We start from the raw sequence: 21081 nt of genomic DNA on the forward strand, positions 1-21081 counted from the left end.
CTTAGTAGTGTTTTCAAAGACAAAAAGAAAGTATCACATACCCTGATTGAGTGATTCTGCTGCTGAGTAAGAGTCTAATCGGAACAACAAGTATGGATGTTTCAGTTCTAATGGATAACACATTCTGTCCGTACGCACTTGACTATTCCGCTTGCTCACTCTTCCCTGTCTCTCAGGCGCCACGTTCATGCAGCATGCCTAAACTTAATCATTGGACAGAGTGTCGTTCATTATTTAACTGCCAAAGCAACCAAACCATGAACGAGTTGTCGTCAAAGGTTCTGATTGGAAAAAGACCCATGCTTCTTACTAAGCCCATGCCTTCCCAGGTGGTCGTCTTCAACACCATCAGTTCCAGTGGTCTCTGGGTTGGTAGGTTTTATTTTCACCATCAAAACCCTTCTTCAATTTTCAATTCCGTAAACCTAGAGGCAAGATACTAAATACCAGGATAACCAAGAAAGACCCAAAGCTTCCCTGGAAGCGCTCTGGCTTTTGTTCAAACATGCCATCTACCGACTGTCAATTGCCCAATTACATCAGGCTCATAGTGGCAGCTCTAGTGACTATTCGAAGGTTGCCGAGCGTATCACAGCTCCTGATGTTATATCTTGCAAGATAGGGGGGTTTGCTTCTGCTGACTCCCCCATATTTCGCTACTAAGAAAGGAGTCATAAGTCGCCAACTTGGATTGAATTGCAAGGGTAGAAAGGGTGAGTCTTTCTAGGGTATTTCATCATCATCATCACCATCGCCCCCGAAACCAAAACTGAAACCATCACCTCCTTCCTGCTCTTGTTCATCATCTATTCCACCAACAGCAGCATCCCATTTACGTTTTTTCCCGATCTTCTTATCGGCCAGGTCCAGGGCTTTGTCCAGAACTTCTGGATAGCTGCTCTTCATTCTCTCCACGAAGAGTCCAAAAGGATCCGCGACTTTATCATCGAATCCACTGACCTGGTCAGCCTTGTCTCGCAAGAAGGAAACAACTTCTGATACAAGATTTAAGCTCTGTGGCACGAAGTTCTGCGTAAGTGCAATGCCGCTCTCGAGATTAACCACCAGATGCCACCATCCGCTGGGAACATGAAGAATCTCTCCCGCTTCGCAAATACCCTCAACGCAGTCAGGAAGCTGCCGTGCTTCTTCATGAAAAGTGAGAAGCCACTCAGCAATGCTAAGGGGACTGGTGACTTCGCTGCTGTCATCGGAAACATAAACACCGGGCACCTGTGTAGCTGGTGGGAACATTATCCAATACTTGGATCCTTGAATTACAGCGTTCCAAGCACTCGTTGCGTTAGGGTCTTTGTGGAAGGTTGAGCCACTTCGCTCAGGACCGACAATCAGCCATCGATGGGCAGGGCGTTCATCTCCAAGAACCTCGAATAGATCAGGGCCAAAGCAGTCTGGTCTCCAGTATGCAGCGCCTGGCTTCTTACCGACTCTGATCCCCATCTTTTCTGCAAATCTCCGGTCAAAGAGATACAGAGGGCTTTCGTCGCTGTTGTTCTTCATGTATGTGTGATAGGTTGCGAATGGCCAGTCAACAGCCTCAGCACGAAACTCGACCTCAGCAAACATCTGGAGCATGCTATCGATAGTCCACTCCTCATATGCTGGCCATTCCTGAATGCATTTGGTAAGCACAAATGGCTGCTCAGTCCATTTCTCAGCATACTGATCGTAAGTCAGGTTCTCGAAGCGACGGATCTGGTTTGCCTTGGGAATATGCGAGGTGAACCGGTTAAGGATGACATGACTGCAGGCAAATGGCCGGTGAAGGACATCTGAAAAGACATTGCTGCAGTCAATTCTGGTCCCTTGGTCACTGGACAAACCTAAAACAGTTGATCTCCATGATCCTTGCCATCGTATATCCTTGCTGTCTGGTGGTGGTGACCTTCACAGAACTTAGTTCAACAGCTACTTCAGAGTGCCTTTATGACTCAAGTGACTTACTGGAGAAAGATAGGCTTCCAAAATTCATCGGAGTGGCAAAAGGCGTATAAGAATTTGCAGGTGTGGCCAAGCTTCAGGAGAGCCACAGCATCAAACTGCTCTAGTACAAGCGAGATAACCTCGTCTGGCAGAAGTCTCCAGCTCCCAATTGAGCGCCTCGCATTGCGACCCGTGAAGAAATACTGGTTGCCTAATGGCTTGAGCCCCAGTGGATGAGGAGGAATTGAGTCACTTTGGAGAGTTGACTCATATGTGTCGTTTCTCCTATCACAGAGTGAATCATGATGGCCAGTGCCATTGCTGACGATGGCTGAAGGCATTTGAGTGTCGAGTCCGCGGTTGCCTGCTATAGAAAATATGAAAGAAGTAACTTGTAGAGAGAAAATCGGAAGAACCCGCTAAAAATCAAAACTCATGAGCAAAACAAGACTGAATTGTATGATACGATAAGTCAGGTACCTCTACGTTGAAATCAGCTACAGCGAGTTCTAATTTAGTGTGGGCGGAAGAAAAATTCGGCTGAGGAATGGTTTCCGGTAACAGCCTTACGGGGAAAGATGAGACTAGAGTTACACTGCAGCTTGACTCTTGCTCAAAGGTGAGGCTACGCGGACTTCCCATACTCTTCACTTCAGGTGCCTGATCATAGGTATTTGACGATTGTTCATTGCATAGTTTGTTAAACCACTGACTACATTACCTTATAACAAGCTGAGTGATTAACAGAAGGCCAAATTGATATGGGTTATCATTCCTCTCAGCGAACGAGGGGAAACCTTGGATATGTGGTAAAAGATGACAACCCCGAAGATTGATAAACCACTCTCTACAGTATTGAGATATAATTGTTACATAGTGCATTTGCAACAGGAAATACACTATTTTGTGAACAATAGTTTCATAGCAGAAGTGGGAGTCACCCACATCCTTTTTCCGTTCCCTGTACCTTAAGAGGCACTAGGCAGTTATCATGTTTACATGGGTCAACCTATGACAAGCTTCTCATTGAAGTTGAGAACAATGACATGGCACATGCCACACACAGGCTACAATCAGTCACTGGAAACACCAAAAAACAGCGTTGTAGGTGGCGGACGATGATCCGTGGGTGGAGGGGCATATTTTTTTCTTTCAAGGTTCTACCGAGGGGCGGGGCATAGTGGGATGGCTGCAGCCTGGGTTATCATAGGTGGTGAACGTGAGGCAAGGAAAAAACTTCTTACGATGCTAGAAAAATCAAAGGTAAAAAAAAAATTTAGAAAAAAAAATAATAAAATTCCTCGCCGTACTGTACCGTACTGTAAAGACCTTAGACTGGTGGCTGTGACTGGTGAGTGCCCTGCCAATGCAAGGCAGAGACACCGAACCAAATGTACCCTAATCCCGATGCCCCGCTAAGGTCTTCTATCATTGGTCAGTGCCTCTCTTGAGGTAAGCGGGTGGGCAGCAATGAAAAAAATATACTGCCTCCACGACCGCCCCTCATTCGACTTTTTTTTCCTCTTCTCCTTCATACTCCATCCAAAGGAAACAACACAAATAACCATCCCCATCCTAGGTTCTTGTCGATTCTCGTCATTCTCACGAGACTCCTGATCCTAGTTGATACCAGTTTCTTTTCTACCAAACGACACAAAGGCGCAGTCTTCTCGAGTAGAAGTTCTGCCCTCGTTTTTCGCTTCCGTCACCCCGCGATTTATCAACTCTAGATCGAGCTGTGCTTGATCTAGATTTTCCAAAGCCTCAACCGCAAACATGGCTGACAAGGGTCTTGAGGATGTCCCCGAGGGTGAGTTATCGCGTCCTTCACGCTGCCATAGGCTTCGCGATGCGCTTGGGTTCCTGAGCGGCTCATGCATTGAGGGCAAGCCACTCGTATCACCAACAGACTTGCTGACCATACATGCCTTGCAGGACAGATCGAGTCCAACTACGACGAGACCGTCGACTCCTTCGATGACATGAACCTCAAGTCTGAGCTCCTCCGAGGTGGTAAGTGTCTCCCGCACCTCAACAAATCCCTCGCATGCCGCTCACAATAATCCTTAGTCTATGCCTACGGTTTCGAGCGTCCCTCTGCTATCCAGCAGCGTGCTATCATGCCCGTTATCAAGGGTCACGATGTCATTGCTCAGGCCCAGTCCGGTACTGGAAAGACCGCCACCTTCTCCATCTCTGTTCTCCAGAAGATCGACACCAACGTCAAGCAGTGCCAAGCTCTGATCCTTGCCCCTACCCGTGAGCTTGCTCAGCAGATCCAGAAGGTCGTTGTTGCCATCGGAGATTTTATGCAAATCGAGTGCCACGCTTGTATCGGTGGTACCAGTGTCCGTGAGGATATGAAGGCCCTTCAGGACGGTCCTCAGGTTGTTGTCGGTACTCCCGGTCGTGTTCAGGACATGATCCAGCGCCGTTTCCTCAAGACCGACAGCATGAAGATGTTCGTTCTCGACGAGGCCGATGAGATGCTTTCTGTAAGGAAAATAACTTCTTATCATTGAGATCCAAATGCTAACATCATCTCAGCGCGGTTTCACCGAGCAGATCTACGATATCTTCCAGCTTCTCCCCCAGTCCACTCAGGTCGTCCTTCTCTCTGCTACCATGCCCCAGGACGTTCTTGAGGTCACCACCAAGTTCATGCGTGACCCTGTCCGCATCTTGGTCAAGAAGGACGAGCTTACCCTGGAGGGTATCAAGCAGTTCTATATTGCCGTCGAGAAGGAGGAGTGGAAGTTGGACACCCTCTCCGATTTGTACGAGACCGTCACCATTACCCAGGCTGTTATCTTCTGCAACACCCGCAGAAAGGTTGACTGGCTCACCGACAAGCTCACTGCTCGTGATTTCACCGTCTCCGCCATGCACGGTGACATGGACCAGGCTCAGCGTGACCTGATCATGAAGGAGTTCCGATCCGGCTCTTCTCGTGTCCTGATCGCCACTGATCTCTTGGCCCGTGGTATCGATGTTCAACAGGTTTCCCTGGTCATCAACTATGATCTCCCTGCCAACCGTGAGAACTACATTCACCGAATTGGTCGTGGTGGTCGTTTCGGCCGAAAGGGTGTCGCCATCAACTTCGTCACCGCTGAGGACGTCCGCATGATGCGTGAGATTGAACAGTTCTACAGCACCCAGATTGAGGAGATGCCCATGAACGTTGCCGACCTCATCTAAGCTCAATCTAAAAAAAAATTGAAAAAAGCAACACGGGTCTTCCAATATCCGTTACCAGGCTGTCTCATCAGCTATTTACGAGCGGACGATACAGGGCAGCCTGACATCTTTGGGAGGAACTTACGGAGAAATCTCTTGTGGCAGTTGTTGATAGATCTCGTTTCTAGAGTACCGCGCTGGAAGGGCGGCAGACCTTCCCATACGAGCTGCCGCCGGTCCGGAAGGTGACCGCCGGGGAGGAGGTCAGAACTTCGACTTGGCCGCATGGCAAAAGGCTTCGGGGGCAGTCCTTTGCGCCCTTAATACCTTTGGGGGGTGCATTGGGGGCTACCAAAAGTAATGCAACGGTTTTTTAAACCTGCTTTTTGTCTCTGTTATTTAGGGTGTCGTTATCATGATGAATGTTTTTCTTTTTCTATTTCAAGATTTTGACCAAATTTCGCGTGAATACAAGTGTCGGGTGACTTGATGTGAGGTATCTGAGTTCCGATCTACCTTAATGTTAACATTTCGACATCCATAATTACTATTTATCCATCCACTCTCTAAGTAATAGGCGTCTCTACGGCGTTAACCGACTTGAAGAATGCTCTACCCTTAAAGGTCATTGTGCCGTCGACAAATTAGATACCAATGTGATGATTGAATAAAGTGCCTAATCCGATGGCCTGCAAGGCCCTCGTAAACGAAAGTATTGTGTGTAGCTCGTTATTCCATCGTCCTCATCATCCTCTGCACATGCCCGAATGTACATCCATACCCAAATTACAGTACACTATATACGACTCCTGCTATCTTTGAGGAGAGTGAAACAAAGGAAAAGCCAAAGATAAAGTGCAGCCGAGTCAAATCTTGGACCTGCCCATTGTAACGCCGTGTGTGGTATCGCCGCCCCATGATATGTAAAGTCAAAGAAGCCGTCGCCTAAAGAACGCGGCTGAAGCTCGCTGAGCCAGAACTAACAAATTAATCAAACCTGCGTTTTTTCTTTTCGGAAAACATTCAACACCATCTAGTAGCCCTGACCAAAATGAGTCTGCGTAGGAGGTGGACTCCTGACAGCCTGGCCGGCATAGGCACCAGGGATAGGGACAGCCTCATAAGTGGGTTCATCAGTGCTCACAGGCCCGTGTTGCGAGACTTGAACAATGGGGATGGCAGGAGGTGAGGCCTCAGTAGGTGTAAAGGCAGATTGATTTAGCTTGGGAGTAGCAGAAGGGGCCTTCATAGGAGGAGCCTGGAGCTTGAAGCCAGTCTCCTGGGGAGCAAATTGAGACTTGGGCTCAGCAAATTGGGTACCAGGCGTGAAGGTGGTGGGGTTCTCGCTGATGTCGGACAGGTTTCGATAGGCAGCGGGAGGGTGACGGGGAGACATGGCATAGGCACTGAGAGCGGGGGACTTGGGGCCGAAGCCGGGAGTGTTGGGAGCAGACTGGCTACGGAGCTGGGCGAGGTAGAGATCGGATCGAGCACGGTCTCGCATGTCCATAGACTTGAAAAGGCGTCGCTTTGTGTAGTAACGGTAGAAGACGACGCTGTAGAGGAGGATACAGAGAACCTCGATGACCACCTCGATGATGATGCAGATCATGGCCCAGTTCTGAAGACGGCAGACAAGAGCATAGTCGACTTTCTCACCGAAGACTTCAGATCGATGGTTGTTAACACAAGACCAACCCCACATATCCTGGTTTCCGCTGTTGTTCCTTGAGTTCTGGAAAATAACAGCTGTGACAACCCATAGAACCAAGGCAAGAATGAACTATGTAAAGTCAGTGCTTGCTCAAGCCAAGCCCACAAGATGCGTGACTTACCCAGCCAATGGCGAACATGGTATAGTAGGTCCCGACTTTCTCGGCACGTCGATGACCACCTCGACAGTAGGAGATAAAAACAACAATACAAGCGACAAGAGACACGCATGCCATGGCAAGAACAAGTTTCTGGGGCCAGGCGCTGGTGTTCTTGGCCCATGAAGGCATCTTGCTCTGATCAGGCAAAGCTTTGGTAGCGTTAAAGATTGTAAATGAAGCAGAAAGCATGGCAAGGATAATAAGAGAGCAGCTAAAGTTAACACCACGGAGAGCGAACTTGGCCAAGCGGACTCGGGCCTTGATTTTCTGTCAAAGTGTAAGTGGCATGTTTGCAGAGTCAGTTGATATGGCAGAGTTACATACCACATCGCGCGCTTGCTCCTTGTCAGTTGACGCCTCGCGCTTCTCCAGAATATCTTCCTCCCGAAATGTTGGACTCAAGGGGTTCTTGAGATGAGCAGGCGTTCCTGGCACCTTCATGGCACTCTTGAGTGGCGTCTTGGGAGTCATTGGGACGGGAATGGATTCTCGCTGGCCGATGTAGCCAAAACCAACGTCAGCGGGTTGGGGTTGAGCAACGTGCGACTTCTCGGGGTCGGCAAAGGGGGACCGAGCCTCGACGGGTGAGTGAACTGAAGTTGCCTCAGCAAATCGAGGAGTTCGGGGTTTCAGAGAGCCGTCCGAGGATGAGGATTCCGAGGTACCAGGTCGTGCTGAAGCGAGGTTGAGTGCGGCAGGCCGCCTCCTATCTTCTACAGAATCGTCAGTCAGCATTATGGATCGTTGATCGTCGTCAGTCCCCTCCCTCAGATCAGAGACGAACCTGGGCCAGCCATGTTTATAACAGGTAAATGTGTGAGAGGAGAAAGATATCAACAGCAAGATGTGCAAGTGGATGTATAAGAGCTTCGACGCAGTCCAAGCTCGCAACGGTAATAGAACAGAGAAAATTGCAAAAGAACAGAGAGACCAGCTATCAAAGGATTGGGAAAGAGGTCCGGCCTGGCGGACTCGAGTGGGAAATGGCGAGTTTTGAGGTTGGCGGCAACATGGGGAACCAGGACGCTCATTCGACACCATTAAAACGCCAGCAACGGGACAGGACATGAGAGAGGGAGGGGGGGGCCGAGAATAGTAACAGAGGATGGCCTTACCAGAAAGAAGGGCGGATAGCAGCAAGACTTGTGATAGGCAGATGCCAGCCGCCCGTTAAGTGACTCGGTTTGGATTTAGACGCCCAAGTGATTGTGAAGATGGTAGGTCAAACTCCGCTGGCCTGGTTTTGTCACCGGCGAGTCAGCGCTTGAGAACTTTGTGTTGCTGAGGTTCGTAACGCCAAGATAAGTATGAACTCTGAGTAGTCTTGGAGAATATAGGATCACGGGCGGGCGAGTCAAATGGAAATAGAGAGGGGATCACAAGAGAGATTTGGGAAAGCTGCGGTGTTATGTGAAGCGGTACTGTATTGTGCGGACAGGGTACCCAGTCCTCCCATGACCCTCGAGACACCAACAAGGCAATTGTTCCATTGAAACAACCATATTCGGCTGGAATTGTCCGGGACATCTTTTGCATGGTACCCGGGTAGGCCCCTCATGTCGATTGCCCATGCTGAGCAATATCACTGGATGGCAGAAGTTGCCCGGCGGTTAAAGGACATGGTGTTGAAGCGTGGATCTTTGATAGAGGGTATCCTTGTTGTCCTATTGGCTATGCCAGGCAGCCGCTCTTTGGACCCTGGACGTTGATCTGCCGGTCTGATAGGCTACTTCCTGTAGGCGCTTCACATCTTCACCTCTGTATGACCAATCAGCACATTGAGAGCCGTGATGAGCCAGATGGCCATCCAGCCACCTGCAGGCTTCGGCGGCAACAAACGAGTTTTGTTTCGATATGCTGAGATCCATGCTTGAGCTTGGGGGGTGGCCCACCAAGGATGTTGCATTAAGCATCTGTCAGGGTGACTCGGTCCATCCAAGCTTTATTTCAAGCAAATGCATGCGTTTTCCTGTGCACTTCCGGTGGCCAGAGTCTTTATCCATCTTGGCAGCAGCCGAATGAGTGGCTTTTCAGCTCCAAGGCATTGGTCGAGTTGGTAGTTGGTTGCACACGGTGTCCGGAAAATTGTCCAAGATGCAGCAATGCAGTCATCGTCGCTCATGGCTGTGCTGTAACAGTGAGACACCATGAACACAACAAGCTATATCCCCATCCAAGGTTACATGTCAAGGCTTTCTAGGAAGGTCAGTGATGATTCGGGATACACAAGTTGATAAAGATAGCATCAAGCCCCATGTCATATGCGAGTATCACTTGAGAGAATTTTGCTAAGTATGTAGCAATTCTCATAGAACCCTCTCACCGTCTTGAGAAGTTGAGCGTTCTTGACTTGAATATTTGATAATCCAAGGAGGCTGGTGCATTCAATATTACCCGCCCCCCCCCCCTTCATCTTGGCGTCTTATCGATAGTGGAAGGTTAAATTCTGGCACGTGATCACCTAGAAACTGTCTACAACATATCATTGCTAATCTGCTCCTAAATCCAGACGCATTGTTAATCATGTATTTGCTAACATCATTATATCCGTAATCCGCTCATTGGTTGAAAGCGTATGAAAATAATGATAGCTTGATTCCGGATTCGTTCCTTGAGTTCCGGGCGGCCGTCTCACAAACCAAGAGCCTGTATGTATAGGTCGATTGATCAGATGAAAAAAAAGAGGAGGGTTCGAGACAAGGTACGCCTCAATAGGCAATGGTCATTCCGAGGCCATGAGGGGCCTTCAAGGCTGCTAGCTTGTCCTGATACCATACTATTGCCGTAATGATACTGTAGTCCGCTTTGCTTCTAAGACCTACAACAGGCACGAAACAACTAACAGGATTGATAATGCACGCCTCTTATCAGAATTGTATAATCGCTTGAGAAGGAAAATAGCCGCACAACACCCATCAATGCCAATCCACGCTGAAACCCACTCGCCTTACTACATAAGGTAGGTTAGGTATCTTACAGTATTCTTCTCATAACCTGGGTACCTGCCACAGGGTAACCTTCACTGGTATCATGGAGGTGGGACACTTTGGATACTTTGGCCGAAGCTCACCCGAGGAGGGGCATCAAATCCTTATCGCTCTATCGCGCCCTATCAGGCCTAGCGTAAGAGTCATAGCCATTTCGAGAGACTGCACACGAGGAATTTTGCCATCATCAAGGCGAAATACGCAAAATCTCGGCCCTCGACGACCCGCAACCTGGAGAACCATTCGTGAGACCTTCGAATATTGGACCGTAATTTTCTACCGATCCAGCCGACCGATTACCTTACTCGAAACCGCTCCCCCGCTGCTCTACGACCGAAAAACCACTTCTGAAATACCGTCCGAATTGCCCCGCCTTCATCATGTCTGCCAACGGCGACCCTAAATACGACGACATCGAGTCCGAGTCTGACTCCGGCGAGTCTGTCGGCCACAACGAGGCTGGTGATGAGAAGCCCCTCAAGTCGGCTCTGAAGAAGTCCAACCCAGCTATCGCAGAGCCCGCTGCTCAAAAACCTCCTCTGCCTCCGCAAACCGACCCCAAAGATCTCGATGTTGCCAGCCTGACCCCCTTGACGCCCGAGATTATTGCCCGTCAAGCTACTATCAACATTGGTACCATTGGCCATGTAGCTCACGGAAAGTCCACCGTCGTCAAGGCCATCTCTGGTGTCCAGACTGTCCGTTTCAAGAACGAGTTGATCAGAAACATTACCATCAAGTTGGGTTATGCCAACGCCAAGATCTACAAATGCGACAACCAAGCATGCCCTCGACCTGGATGCTACCGCAGTTACAAGAGTGAGAAGGAAGTTGACCCTCCTTGTGAGAGAGATGGCTGTGGCGGCACTTACAGGCTATTGCGACACGTCTCGTAAGTTGATACTTTAATTAAAACTCGTGTACGGAATAATGGCTGATGTTTTCAGATTCGTCGATTGCCCCGGTCACGATATTCTCATGAGCACCATGTTGTCAGGCGCCGCCGTCATGGACGCCGCTCTCCTTCTCATCGCCGGTAACGAATCTTGCCCCCAGCCCCAGACCTCTGAGCACTTGGCTGCTATTGAGATTATGAAGCTCGACAAGATCATCATTCTCCAGAACAAGGTTGATCTTATGCGAGAAGAGGCTGCGCAGCAGCACTACCAATCCATCCTCAAGTTCATCCGAGGAACTGTCGCCGGCAAGTCCCCAGTCATTCCCATCTCTGCCCAGCTCAAGTTCAACATCGATGCCGTCAACGAGGCCATTGTCAACACCATTCCCGTTCCTCCCAGAGACTTCAGCATAGACCCTCATATGATCGTCATTCGATCATTCGACGTCAACAAGCCTGGTTCCGAGATCGACGACCTCAAGGGTGGTGTTGCTGGTGGTTCTATTCTCCACGGTGTTGTCAAGCTTGGTGATGAGATCGAGATCCGACCTGGTATTGTCTCCCGAGACGATAGCGGTGCCCTAAAGTGCACTCCCATTTTCAGCCGAGTCGTCTCGCTTAACTCCGAAGCCAACGACCTCAAGTACGCCGTTCCCGGTGGTCTCATCGGTGTCGGCACCCGAATTGATCCTACTCTGTGCCGAGCCGATCGTCTGGTCGGTTTCGTCTTGGGTCTCAAGGGCCGCCTTCCCGAGATCTACAGTGAGATCGAGGTCAACTTCTACCTTCTCCGCCGCCTGCTCGGTGTGAGGACCGCTGATGGTAAACAAGCCAAGGTTGCTAAGCTCGCTAAGAACGAGGTTATCATGGTCAACATTGGTTCTACCTCCACTGGCGCCAAGGTTGCTGCCATCAAGAACGACGCTGCTAAGCTTGTCCTGACCAGCCCCGCCTGTACCAACATCGGCGAAAAGGTTGCTCTGAGCAGACGTATTGAGAAGCATTGGCGTCTCATTGGTTGGGCTACCATTGCTGCGTAAGTTTCCACATACATGAGTCCCTCCCCCGATACAGAATAATTCGACTGACCTCCTTCACAGTGGTGTGACCCTCGAGCCCAGCACTGCTTAGACTTTCCACCTAGACCAACGAACGACTTAAGCAGCTTTTTCGCATGATTTCCCGGCTACATGACATGAAGAGCTCAAGAACGCCCAATTGCAGAGGCAAAGCCCCAGAAGGCATTTTGAGTAGACGGTTGGCGCTGGAGGGGGCCTGGTGTTTGGTGGTATTTTACAAGAGAGCATGGGGACGAAAGAACAAGGGGAGCTAGATGAGTCCATGCCACGAGCTCCGAAGAACATGTGGCTGTGACTAGCGGATGAGAAATGTAGTTGCGCTGTAAATGCATCGAGGTTACACCAACCTCACAGGGAGACCCAAAAGTTTTAGCCAAACGCTCATAGCACGAAATGAAGAGATTTCATGACTAAACTTCCAAGTATATATGACATCTATTTGCGCGTTTTGCGCGCGTGCTTGACCAAGTTTTCTATGACACCTTCGAATGCTTCGCGATCGCCAATCTTTTCGTCAGTTCTCTTCTTCCAATATTCCAATGCTTCCTTGGCCGCTTCCTGCAAACCTTCCAGTTTGGCTACGTGCGCTTTTAATTCTTCATCAGTCATACCATCAAGCGCTTCGTCTGTTGTTTGGCATAAATGACGAGCAGCTACGAGGTCTAGCTCGGGTTGTGGTGGAGGCCCGCGCCGCTTTCTTGTCGAGGCTGATGGCTTTCCTTGCGTATCAACTGATGTAGATGAATTGTTACCCTCGCCTTGCCGTAATCTAGATACAGACCGGGAATCTGTAGACGTTCTAGGGGACAATGAGGGGACGTTGAGAGAAGGAAGGACGAGTTTCTTCTGCTTAGAGGCTGGGAGTATCTCGTCGAGATCGACGGGAACACCGAGTGACACGAGAAAGAGGCGGCGTGTGCGAGAGCGGATCCAATCAGGGGGTGCGAGAGGAGGTGGCGCTACCAGTTGTGACCAGAGAGATGCGGACCTTGCTGTGAAAAACACCGAGTCCTTGGAGAGAGGAGGGAATGTAGGAAGATCGAGTTCTTCTGGAGGGTATAGAGTAGCGAGGAAAGGCTCCAAGGCAGATACGACTGCTTCTGGATCGAGTCCATCAAAATCGGGTATGGACTACACAATGGTGAGCGAAGTACAAGGGGCATAACGTAGGTATATCTTACGAATGGTAATGTAGATTGCTGCGGAGGCTGTGTGGCAGTGGGCGCTGGTGTCTCTGCTTCCTGGAAGCCATCTTCAAAGTCATCGAAGTCATCGTCCTCATTACCCTCCTCGAAATCATCAAAGTCGTCGCCGAAACCGTCGTCGCCATCATTATCTTGTTGTGTATCGTCATCGTCATCGTCATCATCATCGTCAGCATCTTGCAATGAAGCAGCTATGGCACGAGGGCTTTCAGAAGGTCCATCTTCTTGTAATTTCGAGTCTGTAGTATCGGGTGACGGTCTTGAATTATCTACGCGGGCGAGTCTCAGTGGTCAATGGTCATTCTTTTGGATTTTAGGATTTTGCTACTCCCGTACCAGAATTGCTGTCAACATGTGCGCTCTCGCCTTGAATCTCCTTGACCTGACCATCAGAATCCACGAGAATGTCCGGAGAAGCATCTGCTTTGCGCCTCTCCTCATATTGAATTGAGTGCGATCGGCTCCTAGCCCCAGGAGCCTCCTCTACGATGGTCGTGGGAGCTTTGATTTCGGGCGTAGAGGGAGCATTTTGAGATGCGCCCGTCTCTGGAGCAATCGCAATCTCGTCAGGCTGAGCATCTTGCCCCCGCATCTCGTATGCTTCAGTTCCCGGAACCTCGCCGTGTGATGGCTGATCGTCGACCTTCTCGACCCGGGTCTTGGGAATTGGCGAACTAATCTTGGGACTTCCCGCGCCAGATGCAGCATCGGTAAACTGGTCGTCGGATTCGGACTCCTCAGCTACAACATGTTAGCAAGGGTGGTCGATTGTCCGAAAATCGGTGCCATCATACCAAGTTCGTGGGCTCCAGGGTCCTCAACGGGAGCACCCTTGGGAAGCTCAAGCTTCTCGGCGTCTGTCATGATGACGGGAGTTGGATGGAAATGGTGTTTCGAGATCTAGAACATGCGGTATTGATAGTCGGCGTGGGGTTCAAGGAACACAGGGCTAACAGCTGAGCAGGCTTAATGGCTTTAACGCGGTATTGGGGAGCCTGAGGTGGTGAGGTGAGGGCGGTAAAGAGTAATACGACTGTCGTTGAAGGAGGGCTGGCGCACAGAACGAATTAAGGCTAGTTACAGCAACGAACTTGATTAGGTAGAATATGATCGGTACGAATAAATCAAGAAAAGAGGTCGTTCCCGTCCATCAGTTCGTGAGAGCTACCTACTACCTTACCTAAGGTAGAGCTCAAGTGGACAAGTATCACGTGGGGCTACCAACACTTACCTCTTTTCTTCAACTCAGTTGGGCGGCTCTTGCCCATCCCATCCAATCCATCCATTCGCGATCCTTGGCTTTGAGTTATCCCTGCATCAGCTTGGTCTAGAACACAGCATGGTCACCGTATTTGGGTCGGAGGGTTCGATTGACGCCACGATACTTGGCATATTGCTGCATTAGTATGATACTGAGACTACATGAAACTTGAAAGGAACGATGCAATAAGTAATTTTCGATGCTTGTAACTTTCTTTGCTACCGGCCTACCCACTAACCTTAGATACTGTTTGGGCCCATTAGCATGGATACGAGAAAATTGAGATGATGACTAGTTACTGCAGTTCATTGTCAACCTTTGGCACAAGATCTATCCTTCATCTGAAACTGAAGCACAATGCTTACTATCTTCAACATACATAAAACATAATACTTATCGTCCCATTTAGACGGTGCCGCATCTTACATTCCACTTCCTATCATTATTATAAGCCAACTGATCTCAACTTGAAGACTGCTCTATCATACATATACTGCGTCTTCCATTCAAAATGTTTCACCACATACTCAATGTTTACGACCAGAAGGTTAAACGAAGGCAGCGTAGCTGATGACTTCTGTTGTATTATTATGATGAAACACCGTACAAAACTTTCATTCGTGGGTGTCATACTCCAAAGCTCTGTGTTTGAATTCACCCGTCATGATTGTTAATATTTTGTCTATATCGAGATCTGAAGTTACAGCCAAACTGAATAAACACCGTTTATAACGTAAAAAGTGAAACGGTTGCCGAAGTAGGCTAGCACGGACACGGTGCAGCTAGCGGTAAATGCTCATCTCAGGACGCGTCTCCACAAAAAAAGCTCCCAAATGCTATGCGGACCAGCCGCCTTCAACACATCCGTTGCCATCAACGACCACAATCTTCCCATTTCGACTTACGTAGTCATCATCCCAGGTCTTGCTTTCGACTACCGGGAAACCTCTTCTTCGACGTTTCGATACTTCTCCAAACTGGATCAGGTACTCGCGACCGATAAATCCCCCGATTCGAGCAAGCTGATCTCGGCCTTCAACTCCTAAGATGTCGTTCAGCTTCGGAAACGCAAGCTCTTCCAGCGCGCCCAACAACACGACATCGACTGCGCCAGCTTCGGGGGGCCTTTTTGGAGCAGCTACAGGAACTCCTAGCTTCTCATTCGGCTCGATTGGTGGCTCTGCCAGTAACACCACAACACCGACCAGCAGCGCAACCAATATGTTTGGTCAGCAAAGCGGTGCCTCGGCGCAGAAGCCCGGCGGCAATCTCTTCGGCGGCGGCGCAAACACAGCCAACACTTCTACCACTCCCTCTTCTGGTGGTATCTTCGGCGGTGGTGGCTCTACAACTCCTGCGACGGGTGGTCTTTTTGGGGGTGCCTCGTCTACTACGCCAGCGGCTACTTCAGCACCTGCTAGCGGTGGATTGTTTGGTGGTGGTGCCAGCAATTCAACGGCCCCTGCATCTTCAGGACTTTTTGGAAACAATGGGAACAATGCAAGCAAGCCAGCCACTGGCCTCTTCGGCGGTGGTGGCTCTTCTACTACTGCTAGTAGTGGCGCTGGTCTGTTCGGCCAGAATAATGCCAACCAGGCAGCGACAGCTACCCCTTCTTCTGCAACCACAAACCTTTTCGGAAACGCCGCCTCTGGGGCTGCAACTCCTGCTAAGCCAACTTTCGCTTTACCATCTACGACTCCAGCTGGGGCACCACCCGCTGACTCTTCGAAGCCTACTGGTGGATTATTCGGCAATACAGGCGCGCAAGCATCCGGTGGAAACTCTAGTTTATTCGGCGGAGCGAAACCTGCAAGCACGTCTGCTCCTTCTGCCCAACCCAGCACTACAGCAGCTGCATCATCCAGCGGCCTGTTCGGGGGTGCGCAGTCCGGAAGCAGCGCTCCTCCCGGGGGTCTTTTTGGAGCAAAGCCGGCTCCAGCCTCTACTCCCGCGGCCGGAGGCCTGTTCGGTACGAAGACTGAAGGGGCTCCGCCTGCTGCGGCTTCGCAAGCCGGAAGCACGGCCCCTGCCAACTCTACAGCCTCCTTATTCGGTGCCAAACCTGCAGCCCCAGCGACTACAACTCCAGGCTCGACACCGGCGAGTGGCCTTTTCGGCGGCGGCGCAACAACTTCTGCTGCCTCAGGAGCTTCTGCTACAACAACAGCTGGAGGTTTGTTCGGAGCCAAACCTGCAACAAGTACAACTTCTACAGCGGCTCCGGCCACAACTTCAGCAAGCGCTGGCAGTCTTTTTGGCGGCGCTCCCAAGCCATCTACCGAATCATCTACTTCAACGCCAGCCGGTGGTCTGTTCGGAGCACCTGCATCCAGCCAGCCGGCCGGTTCTGCAGCTACCACGACTGCAACAGCTGGTGCAACAACTACTACTGCCCCTGCGGTGGGCTCAACTCCTGCTGCTGCCAGCAGCCTGTTTGGTACGAAGCCTACCACAGACGCCAGCAAGGATGCAGCTAAGTCTGCGGCTTCCAGTGCCACCCCTGGAGCCCTAGGCGCTTCCACGACTGGCCCAACATCCCAGATGGCGCGACTCAAGAACAAAACCATGGAGGACATTGTCACACGTTGGGCATCCGATCTCTCCAAATACCAGAAGGAATTTAAGGAGCAAGCCACCACTGTGTCGACCTGGGACAGAAGCCTGGTGGATAACGGCGAGAAGATCCAGAAGTTGTACTTGGATACATTCGAGGCTGAACGAGCCAGCCATGAAATCGAGCGACAGCTTGCTGCTGTAGAAAGCCAGCAAGATGAGCTCGAGGCTTGGTTGGACCGATATGAGTCTGAGGTTCAGGATATGTTTGCGAAGCAGCTTGGTCCTGGTGAGCAGTTAGCTGGCCCTGACCAAGAACGAGAACGTACATACAAGCTTGCGGAGAAGCTGACGCAACAATTGGATGAAAAGTCGCGCGATCTCTCCAAGATGGTCAAGGAAATCAATGACATCTCAGGGACATTGAACAAGGGTGCTAAGCCTGAGGACCCTGTAAGCTCCGTTCCATTTTTATTACCCTGGATAAGGTTTGCTAACCCAGTACACAGCTGAGCCAGATTGTTCGGGTCCTGAATGGCCACCTTACACAATTGCAGTGGATTGATGCTAATGCCTCGTCGCTGCAAGCCAAGGTCGCGGCTGCTCAGAAATCGAGCAGCAACCTAGGAAGTCATTATGCCGGTTCTGATAATGATGCGGCAGAGAGCTTCTATCGCTCTTACATGGGTCGACGATGAGGAGGGGGCAATCATTATTGGCTTGGAGTTTTAGGCAAGGAATTCAGATAATTCTGTATCAGATATGAACATGGAGAGAAGACGTGCAGTACAGCTCAGTTTAGAGTAACAAGGATACGGGCGACATCTGGAAATCCAATGTTGAGGAGTGCAAATGCGTGATTGTTCTTGTACACTAGTTTAGACTATGGAAAAAGACAAGCACTGGAAGAAGTGCAATTTCAAGTCAGGTCGAGTTCCCCCAACTGATAAATGTACATCCATCGATCTTGGCGAGCGGAATTGAACCTCAGTCAGAGCTGATGATTTCTCCCCGCAGTCTTTGCCGGGGGTATCCGGTAATCCGAGGTATGAGTTGTTTAGTTCTTCTCGCCGCCCTGCTCACGGGTGATCTCGTCACTGAAGGGGAATTGAAGTTAGGTATGCTCAACTCGGGTGTCCGACAACTGCGCGGATGGTGCATGGGTAGCTTACATGTGCTTGGAGAGACGGTCAAGGTGCTGCTGCTGCTCCTGGAGCTTCTTCTTGAGCTCAATGAGCTTCTCCTTCTCGCGCTGGCGGATAGCGTAATCCTCGTTGGCCTTCTCCCGTCGCTGGAAGGCATCACTAGAGAATGACAAATGTCAGAATCCTTCGATCCCCATGTCAATTGGACCGTGGGTGGAAAACTCACCCAGAACCACCAGTGGGACGGACTGAACCAGTAGCTCCCTCAGTCATGACGCGAGGAGTGGTAGAGAAGCATCGAACAGGCCGGAAGGCGGCTGTCTGGCGGAAGGTTGTGCGAAGCATGCTGGCGTTGAAGTTTTGATTTCTTGTCTTGGCTTGCTAGTGAGAAAGAAGGATTGGAGATGTGCTTTGTTTTGTAGCCGATGACGTTGGACGGTTGCTGGTGGAAGAGCCGAGATGATCTGACAACGAGCTCAGGCCAAGGGTAGAATGCTATGGTCGCCTTAGGCCGTTACTTGATATTGGCACATGACGGGCTGGTAAAACCAGGTACTGGATTAACAATCATGGCCGGCCTAGCGGCAAATCCCGGCCAGCTCCGCCTGCAAGCTCGGATCTGGGTCATGATCATTCAGCCTACGAGACAACGGAATTGAGCCAGCCAGGGACCAGGATATAGCTCTAGGGTGCCTGGTCAGGCATAACTACCCTAAATTGTGCAGGATAGCACTTTGGTTTATCGGTATTTTTTGAGTTTATTATGAAGCTCGGGGTTTCCTTGCATTCGATGCTCGACCTTCACAACTTTTGGATGGCGCATCACATGTACCACACACAGCTTGGTCCCGGAGCCATTGCATGACATCAGAGCTCTCTTCAGGTGGGGTTTTATCGGGGTTTATTCTACATGCTAGTAACATACACAATACCATAATAAGTAGTCACTAGGTGCTGTGTGGTGTTCCAGGTTAACTGATTTATTAGTCAATACAAACCTCACGAGATATCGGGATAACTGCTCTGGTAGTCGGAGGGAGTTGTATCGTGGCTTTTTGGATAACGACGTCAGTGAATCAGGTAAACTGCCAAACCAACACAATATACTCAACCCAAGTATAAACCGGGCAGATGTGCTCCGCCAATATACATTCCAGCCATTCGTACAGTTCTGTGACTTAGTACCTTAGACTACTCATCAAATGAAATAGGATGTTTCGACTCTGTCGGAGTAATGAATGAAGTGCAATGCTAGCTGTCTGGCGGATTTATAAGACTGAGGCGAGGTGTATTCACTGCAGAGCGGTCAACCAACTTGAGAGCGAGATCTAACTCGTGATCCAATATGAGAATGATGAATCTGACCAGCAGCATTGAGATTGCCGTTCCTGTCCCACAACCAAAGTCTCGTGTCGGCACTTATGTGGCTGTTCCTAGCACACCAACAGCCTGACTGACAAGGCAAAAGAGCAATCAGGTCGGGTCGCATGATGACGATGATGACACTTGACACTATGGACCCCTCATTTCATTTTCTTTTTTTTGTGAAGTCGCCTTGTTTAACGTGCCCGTTTCTTAGCCGTTGACGTGCCTTGCCGCTATTAACGGCTTTTGTCGGCCAGAGATTCAAGGCCAAGATGAACATAGTTCTCAACGTCGAGATACTCAAAAGAAAGGGATGGACAGTTCTATGGGACCACCTAAGCTGAAAAGTAAGGCGTGACAGTTCGGTAGGCGAATTACCGAGGGAGACAATGCAGTAAGGATGCCTAGATCCAAGACCCATCACCCATCAATGCGAGGCCTCAATAGAGGCCCATTTTCGTTTGGCAACTTGCAATCGTGACAAGACAACCTAATGAGATTAAGCATGAATGAGAAGAGCGATTGTCCATTATTGGGTGTCCACTGAAGTTCCAAGGTCCAGCCAGCTTCAATGGATCACCATGGCAGGTGGGTGACAATTGGGTGGGGGGCTAATCAAGGTACGTATATGGGGCTGACTGGCTGCTGGCACTGGCAGTCACTGCCCAGAGGTGCCCCTTCCTCGATATCTCTCGCGCTTTCGTCACCCCCAACCAATAACTTGACAATAACTCCCCCGTCTAACTCTCTCTCAACTCAACTCGTCCCGCAAAACAAAACCACTTCTTTTTTTCATCTCTCTTCTCTTTCTCTTGGCCCCATTCGCCATCTGCCAACTCCTTCAACTGAAGCTCCTCTCAGCCGAATTTTGTTTATTCGCTTTCCTTAAACAAACCCTCAAACTACTATAAATTCCACGACTCAAGGTACGTATCTACGCTTCTGCCCTGCTCAACCCTTCTACCATTTGAACAAGAAGCCTCGCCATATCCTGTTGCGGCTATCTCGTCTTCTTGTTGTTGTTTGTGTTTGTTGTGCCCTTCCACCACCCCCTCTGTCGTCATTGCCCCCCCCCTCCTCAAACCGAAACGAACACGCACCCATTATCATCCCCCCTTGGGATCTCCGGGCGCCTTCACCACCACGATTAAGCGATAGCCGCCCTATCGGTACTGCCAACGACAAAAACACCTTATTTTGAGGCTACTCGTCGTTTAGTTACCGTGTGGTGCTCGTTGTCGCTTGTCGCCCATCTCAGGAGGCCGTCGTCTCAGAAACCCCTCCGCCACTGACAGCCCAAGAGCGGGGAGCCTCACCGAGTCGTCGCCGCCGCTCTAGCCACACACTAGGCGCGCAACTGCCTCTCCCTGTATCGCCTAAAACCATCGACTTATCGCCCCTCGCCCACTTCGAAGCTTCCTTCATCATTCCATTATCGTCGCCTTCACCAACGCATACACGAGCTTGCGCCGTTCGACTCTACCACTCTCTTTGTGCCTGCCTGCCCGTCTCTGCACATATTGCTTTATTTGCTTCGTCTGACTGGCTTGACCACCCCCTTTACTAACTGACCTCAAACACAGTCGC

General features: G+C 50.2%; 7 protein-coding genes across 7 annotated transcripts; 3 read left to right on the forward strand and 4 right to left on the reverse strand.

Moving 5' to 3' along the window:
• Positions 1 to 659: 659 nt before the first annotated feature.
• On the reverse strand, positions 660 to 2317 carry FOBCDRAFT_21944 (uncharacterized protein). The gene is made up of 2 exons (XM_031176205.3): positions 1966 to 2317; positions 660 to 1906 (listed from the first exon to the last, which is right to left on the reverse strand). Exons 1-2 carry the CDS (start codon positions 2283 to 2285, stop codon positions 724 to 726), a joined length of 1503 nt encoding a protein of 500 aa, XP_031047338.2. The 5' UTR covers positions 2286 to 2317; the 3' UTR covers positions 660 to 723.
• A 1162-nt stretch (positions 2318 to 3479) lies between these two features.
• On the forward strand, positions 3480 to 5569 carry FOBCDRAFT_217797 (P-loop containing nucleoside triphosphate hydrolase protein). Its single transcript, XM_031176208.3, has 4 exons — positions 3480 to 3754; positions 3880 to 3957; positions 4015 to 4439; positions 4492 to 5569. Exons 1-4 carry the CDS (start codon positions 3721 to 3723, stop codon positions 5143 to 5145), a joined length of 1191 nt encoding a protein of 396 aa, XP_031047341.1. The 5' UTR covers positions 3480 to 3720; the 3' UTR covers positions 5146 to 5569.
• A 407-nt stretch (positions 5570 to 5976) lies between these two features.
• FOBCDRAFT_21964 (uncharacterized protein) lies at positions 5977 to 7975 on the reverse strand. The gene is made up of 4 exons (XM_031176210.3): positions 7783 to 7975; positions 7323 to 7711; positions 6960 to 7265; positions 5977 to 6907 (listed from the first exon to the last, which is right to left on the reverse strand). Exons 1-4 carry the CDS (start codon positions 7793 to 7795, stop codon positions 6158 to 6160), a joined length of 1458 nt encoding a protein of 485 aa, XP_031047343.2. The 5' UTR covers positions 7796 to 7975; the 3' UTR covers positions 5977 to 6157.
• Positions 7976 to 10069: 2094 nt separating this feature from the next.
• FOBCDRAFT_217801 (P-loop containing nucleoside triphosphate hydrolase protein) lies at positions 10070 to 12377 on the forward strand. Its single transcript, XM_031176212.3, has 3 exons — positions 10070 to 10877; positions 10933 to 11919; positions 11984 to 12377. The coding sequence occupies exons 1-3, from the start codon at positions 10366 to 10368 to the stop codon at positions 12012 to 12014; spliced, it is 1530 nt and encodes a 509-aa protein (XP_031047345.1). The 5' UTR covers positions 10070 to 10365; the 3' UTR covers positions 12015 to 12377.
• On the reverse strand, positions 12329 to 14319 carry FOBCDRAFT_217807 (uncharacterized protein). Its single transcript, XM_031176214.3, has 4 exons — positions 13962 to 14319; positions 13504 to 13908; positions 13144 to 13436; positions 12329 to 13093 (listed from the first exon to the last, which is right to left on the reverse strand). The coding sequence occupies exons 1-4, from the start codon at positions 14029 to 14031 to the stop codon at positions 12398 to 12400; spliced, it is 1464 nt and encodes a 487-aa protein (XP_031047347.2). The 5' UTR covers positions 14032 to 14319; the 3' UTR covers positions 12329 to 12397.
• A 980-nt stretch (positions 14320 to 15299) lies between these two features.
• Positions 15300 to 17833, forward strand: FOBCDRAFT_21999 (Nsp1-like C-terminal region-domain-containing protein). The gene is made up of 2 exons (XM_059609544.1): positions 15300 to 17437; positions 17494 to 17833. Exons 1-2 carry the CDS (start codon positions 15476 to 15478, stop codon positions 17680 to 17682), a joined length of 2151 nt encoding a protein of 716 aa, XP_059464431.1. The 5' UTR covers positions 15300 to 15475; the 3' UTR covers positions 17683 to 17833.
• A 219-nt stretch (positions 17834 to 18052) lies between these two features.
• FOBCDRAFT_217813 (mitochondrial ATPase inhibitor, IATP-domain-containing protein) lies at positions 18053 to 18632 on the reverse strand. The gene is made up of 2 exons (XM_059609494.1): positions 18356 to 18632; positions 18053 to 18288 (listed from the first exon to the last, which is right to left on the reverse strand). The coding sequence occupies exons 1-2, from the start codon at positions 18472 to 18474 to the stop codon at positions 18153 to 18155; spliced, it is 255 nt and encodes an 84-aa protein (XP_059464432.1). The 5' UTR covers positions 18475 to 18632; the 3' UTR covers positions 18053 to 18152.
• Between the last annotated feature and the right edge of the window lie 2449 nt (positions 18633 to 21081).

This window comes from Fusarium oxysporum, chromosome III (genome assembly GCF_013085055.1).
Source record: "Fusarium oxysporum Fo47 chromosome III, complete sequence".
NCBI classification, from domain to species: Eukaryota; Fungi; Ascomycota; class Sordariomycetes; order Hypocreales; family Nectriaceae; genus Fusarium; species Fusarium oxysporum.

Excerpts from the sequence above, each read along its gene's own strand:
- FOBCDRAFT_21944 (XM_031176205.3), bottom strand. The coding sequence starts at position 2,285 with ATGCCTTCAGCCATCGTCAGCAATGGCACTGGCCATCATGATTCACTC. Across the intron at positions 1,907-1,965 it reads TGGAAGCCTATCTTTCTCCA|GTCACCACCACCAGACAGCA; the intron begins GTAAGTCACTTG and ends AGTTCTGTGAAG.
- FOBCDRAFT_217797 (XM_031176208.3), top strand. The coding sequence starts at position 3,721 with ATGGCTGACAAGGGTCTTGAGGATGTCCCCGAGG. Across the intron at positions 3,755-3,879 it reads TCTTGAGGATGTCCCCGAGG|GACAGATCGAGTCCAACTAC; the intron begins GTGAGTTATCGC and ends CATGCCTTGCAG. Across the intron at positions 4,440-4,491 it reads AGGCCGATGAGATGCTTTCT|CGCGGTTTCACCGAGCAGAT; the intron begins GTAAGGAAAATA and ends ACATCATCTCAG.
- FOBCDRAFT_21964 (XM_031176210.3), bottom strand. Across the intron at positions 7,266-7,322 it reads AGGAGCAAGCGCGCGATGTG|AAAATCAAGGCCCGAGTCCG; the intron begins GTATGTAACTCT and ends ACACTTTGACAG. Across the intron at positions 6,908-6,959 it reads CCATGTTCGCCATTGGCTGG|TTCATTCTTGCCTTGGTTCT; the intron begins GTAAGTCACGCA and ends GACTTTACATAG.
- FOBCDRAFT_217801 (XM_031176212.3), top strand. The coding sequence starts at position 10,366 with ATGTCTGCCAACGGCGACCCTAAATACGACGACATCGAGTCCGAGTCT. Across the intron at positions 10,878-10,932 it reads AGGCTATTGCGACACGTCTC|ATTCGTCGATTGCCCCGGTC; the intron begins GTAAGTTGATAC and ends TGATGTTTTCAG. Across the intron at positions 11,920-11,983 it reads GGTTGGGCTACCATTGCTGC|TGGTGTGACCCTCGAGCCCA; the intron begins GTAAGTTTCCAC and ends CCTCCTTCACAG.
- FOBCDRAFT_217807 (XM_031176214.3), bottom strand. The coding sequence starts at position 14,031 with ATGACAGACGCCGAGAAGCTTGAGCTTCCCAAGGGTGCTCCCGTTGAG. Across the intron at positions 13,909-13,961 it reads CCCTGGAGCCCACGAACTTG|CTGAGGAGTCCGAATCCGAC; the intron begins GTATGATGGCAC and ends AACATGTTGTAG. Across the intron at positions 13,094-13,143 it reads AGCAATCTACATTACCATTC|TCCATACCCGATTTTGATGG; the intron begins GTAAGATATACC and ends ACCATTGTGTAG.
- FOBCDRAFT_21999 (XM_059609544.1), top strand. The coding sequence starts at position 15,476 with ATGTCGTTCAGCTTCGGAAACGCAAGCTCTTCCAGCGCGCCCAACAAC. Across the intron at positions 17,438-17,493 it reads GTGCTAAGCCTGAGGACCCT|CTGAGCCAGATTGTTCGGGT; the intron begins GTAAGCTCCGTT and ends CCCAGTACACAG.
- FOBCDRAFT_217813 (XM_059609494.1), bottom strand. The coding sequence starts at position 18,474 with ATGCTTCGCACAACCTTCCGCCAGACAGCCGCCTTCCGGCCTGTTCGA. Across the intron at positions 18,289-18,355 it reads CGTCCCACTGGTGGTTCTGG|TGATGCCTTCCAGCGACGGG; the intron begins GTGAGTTTTCCA and ends GTCATTCTCTAG.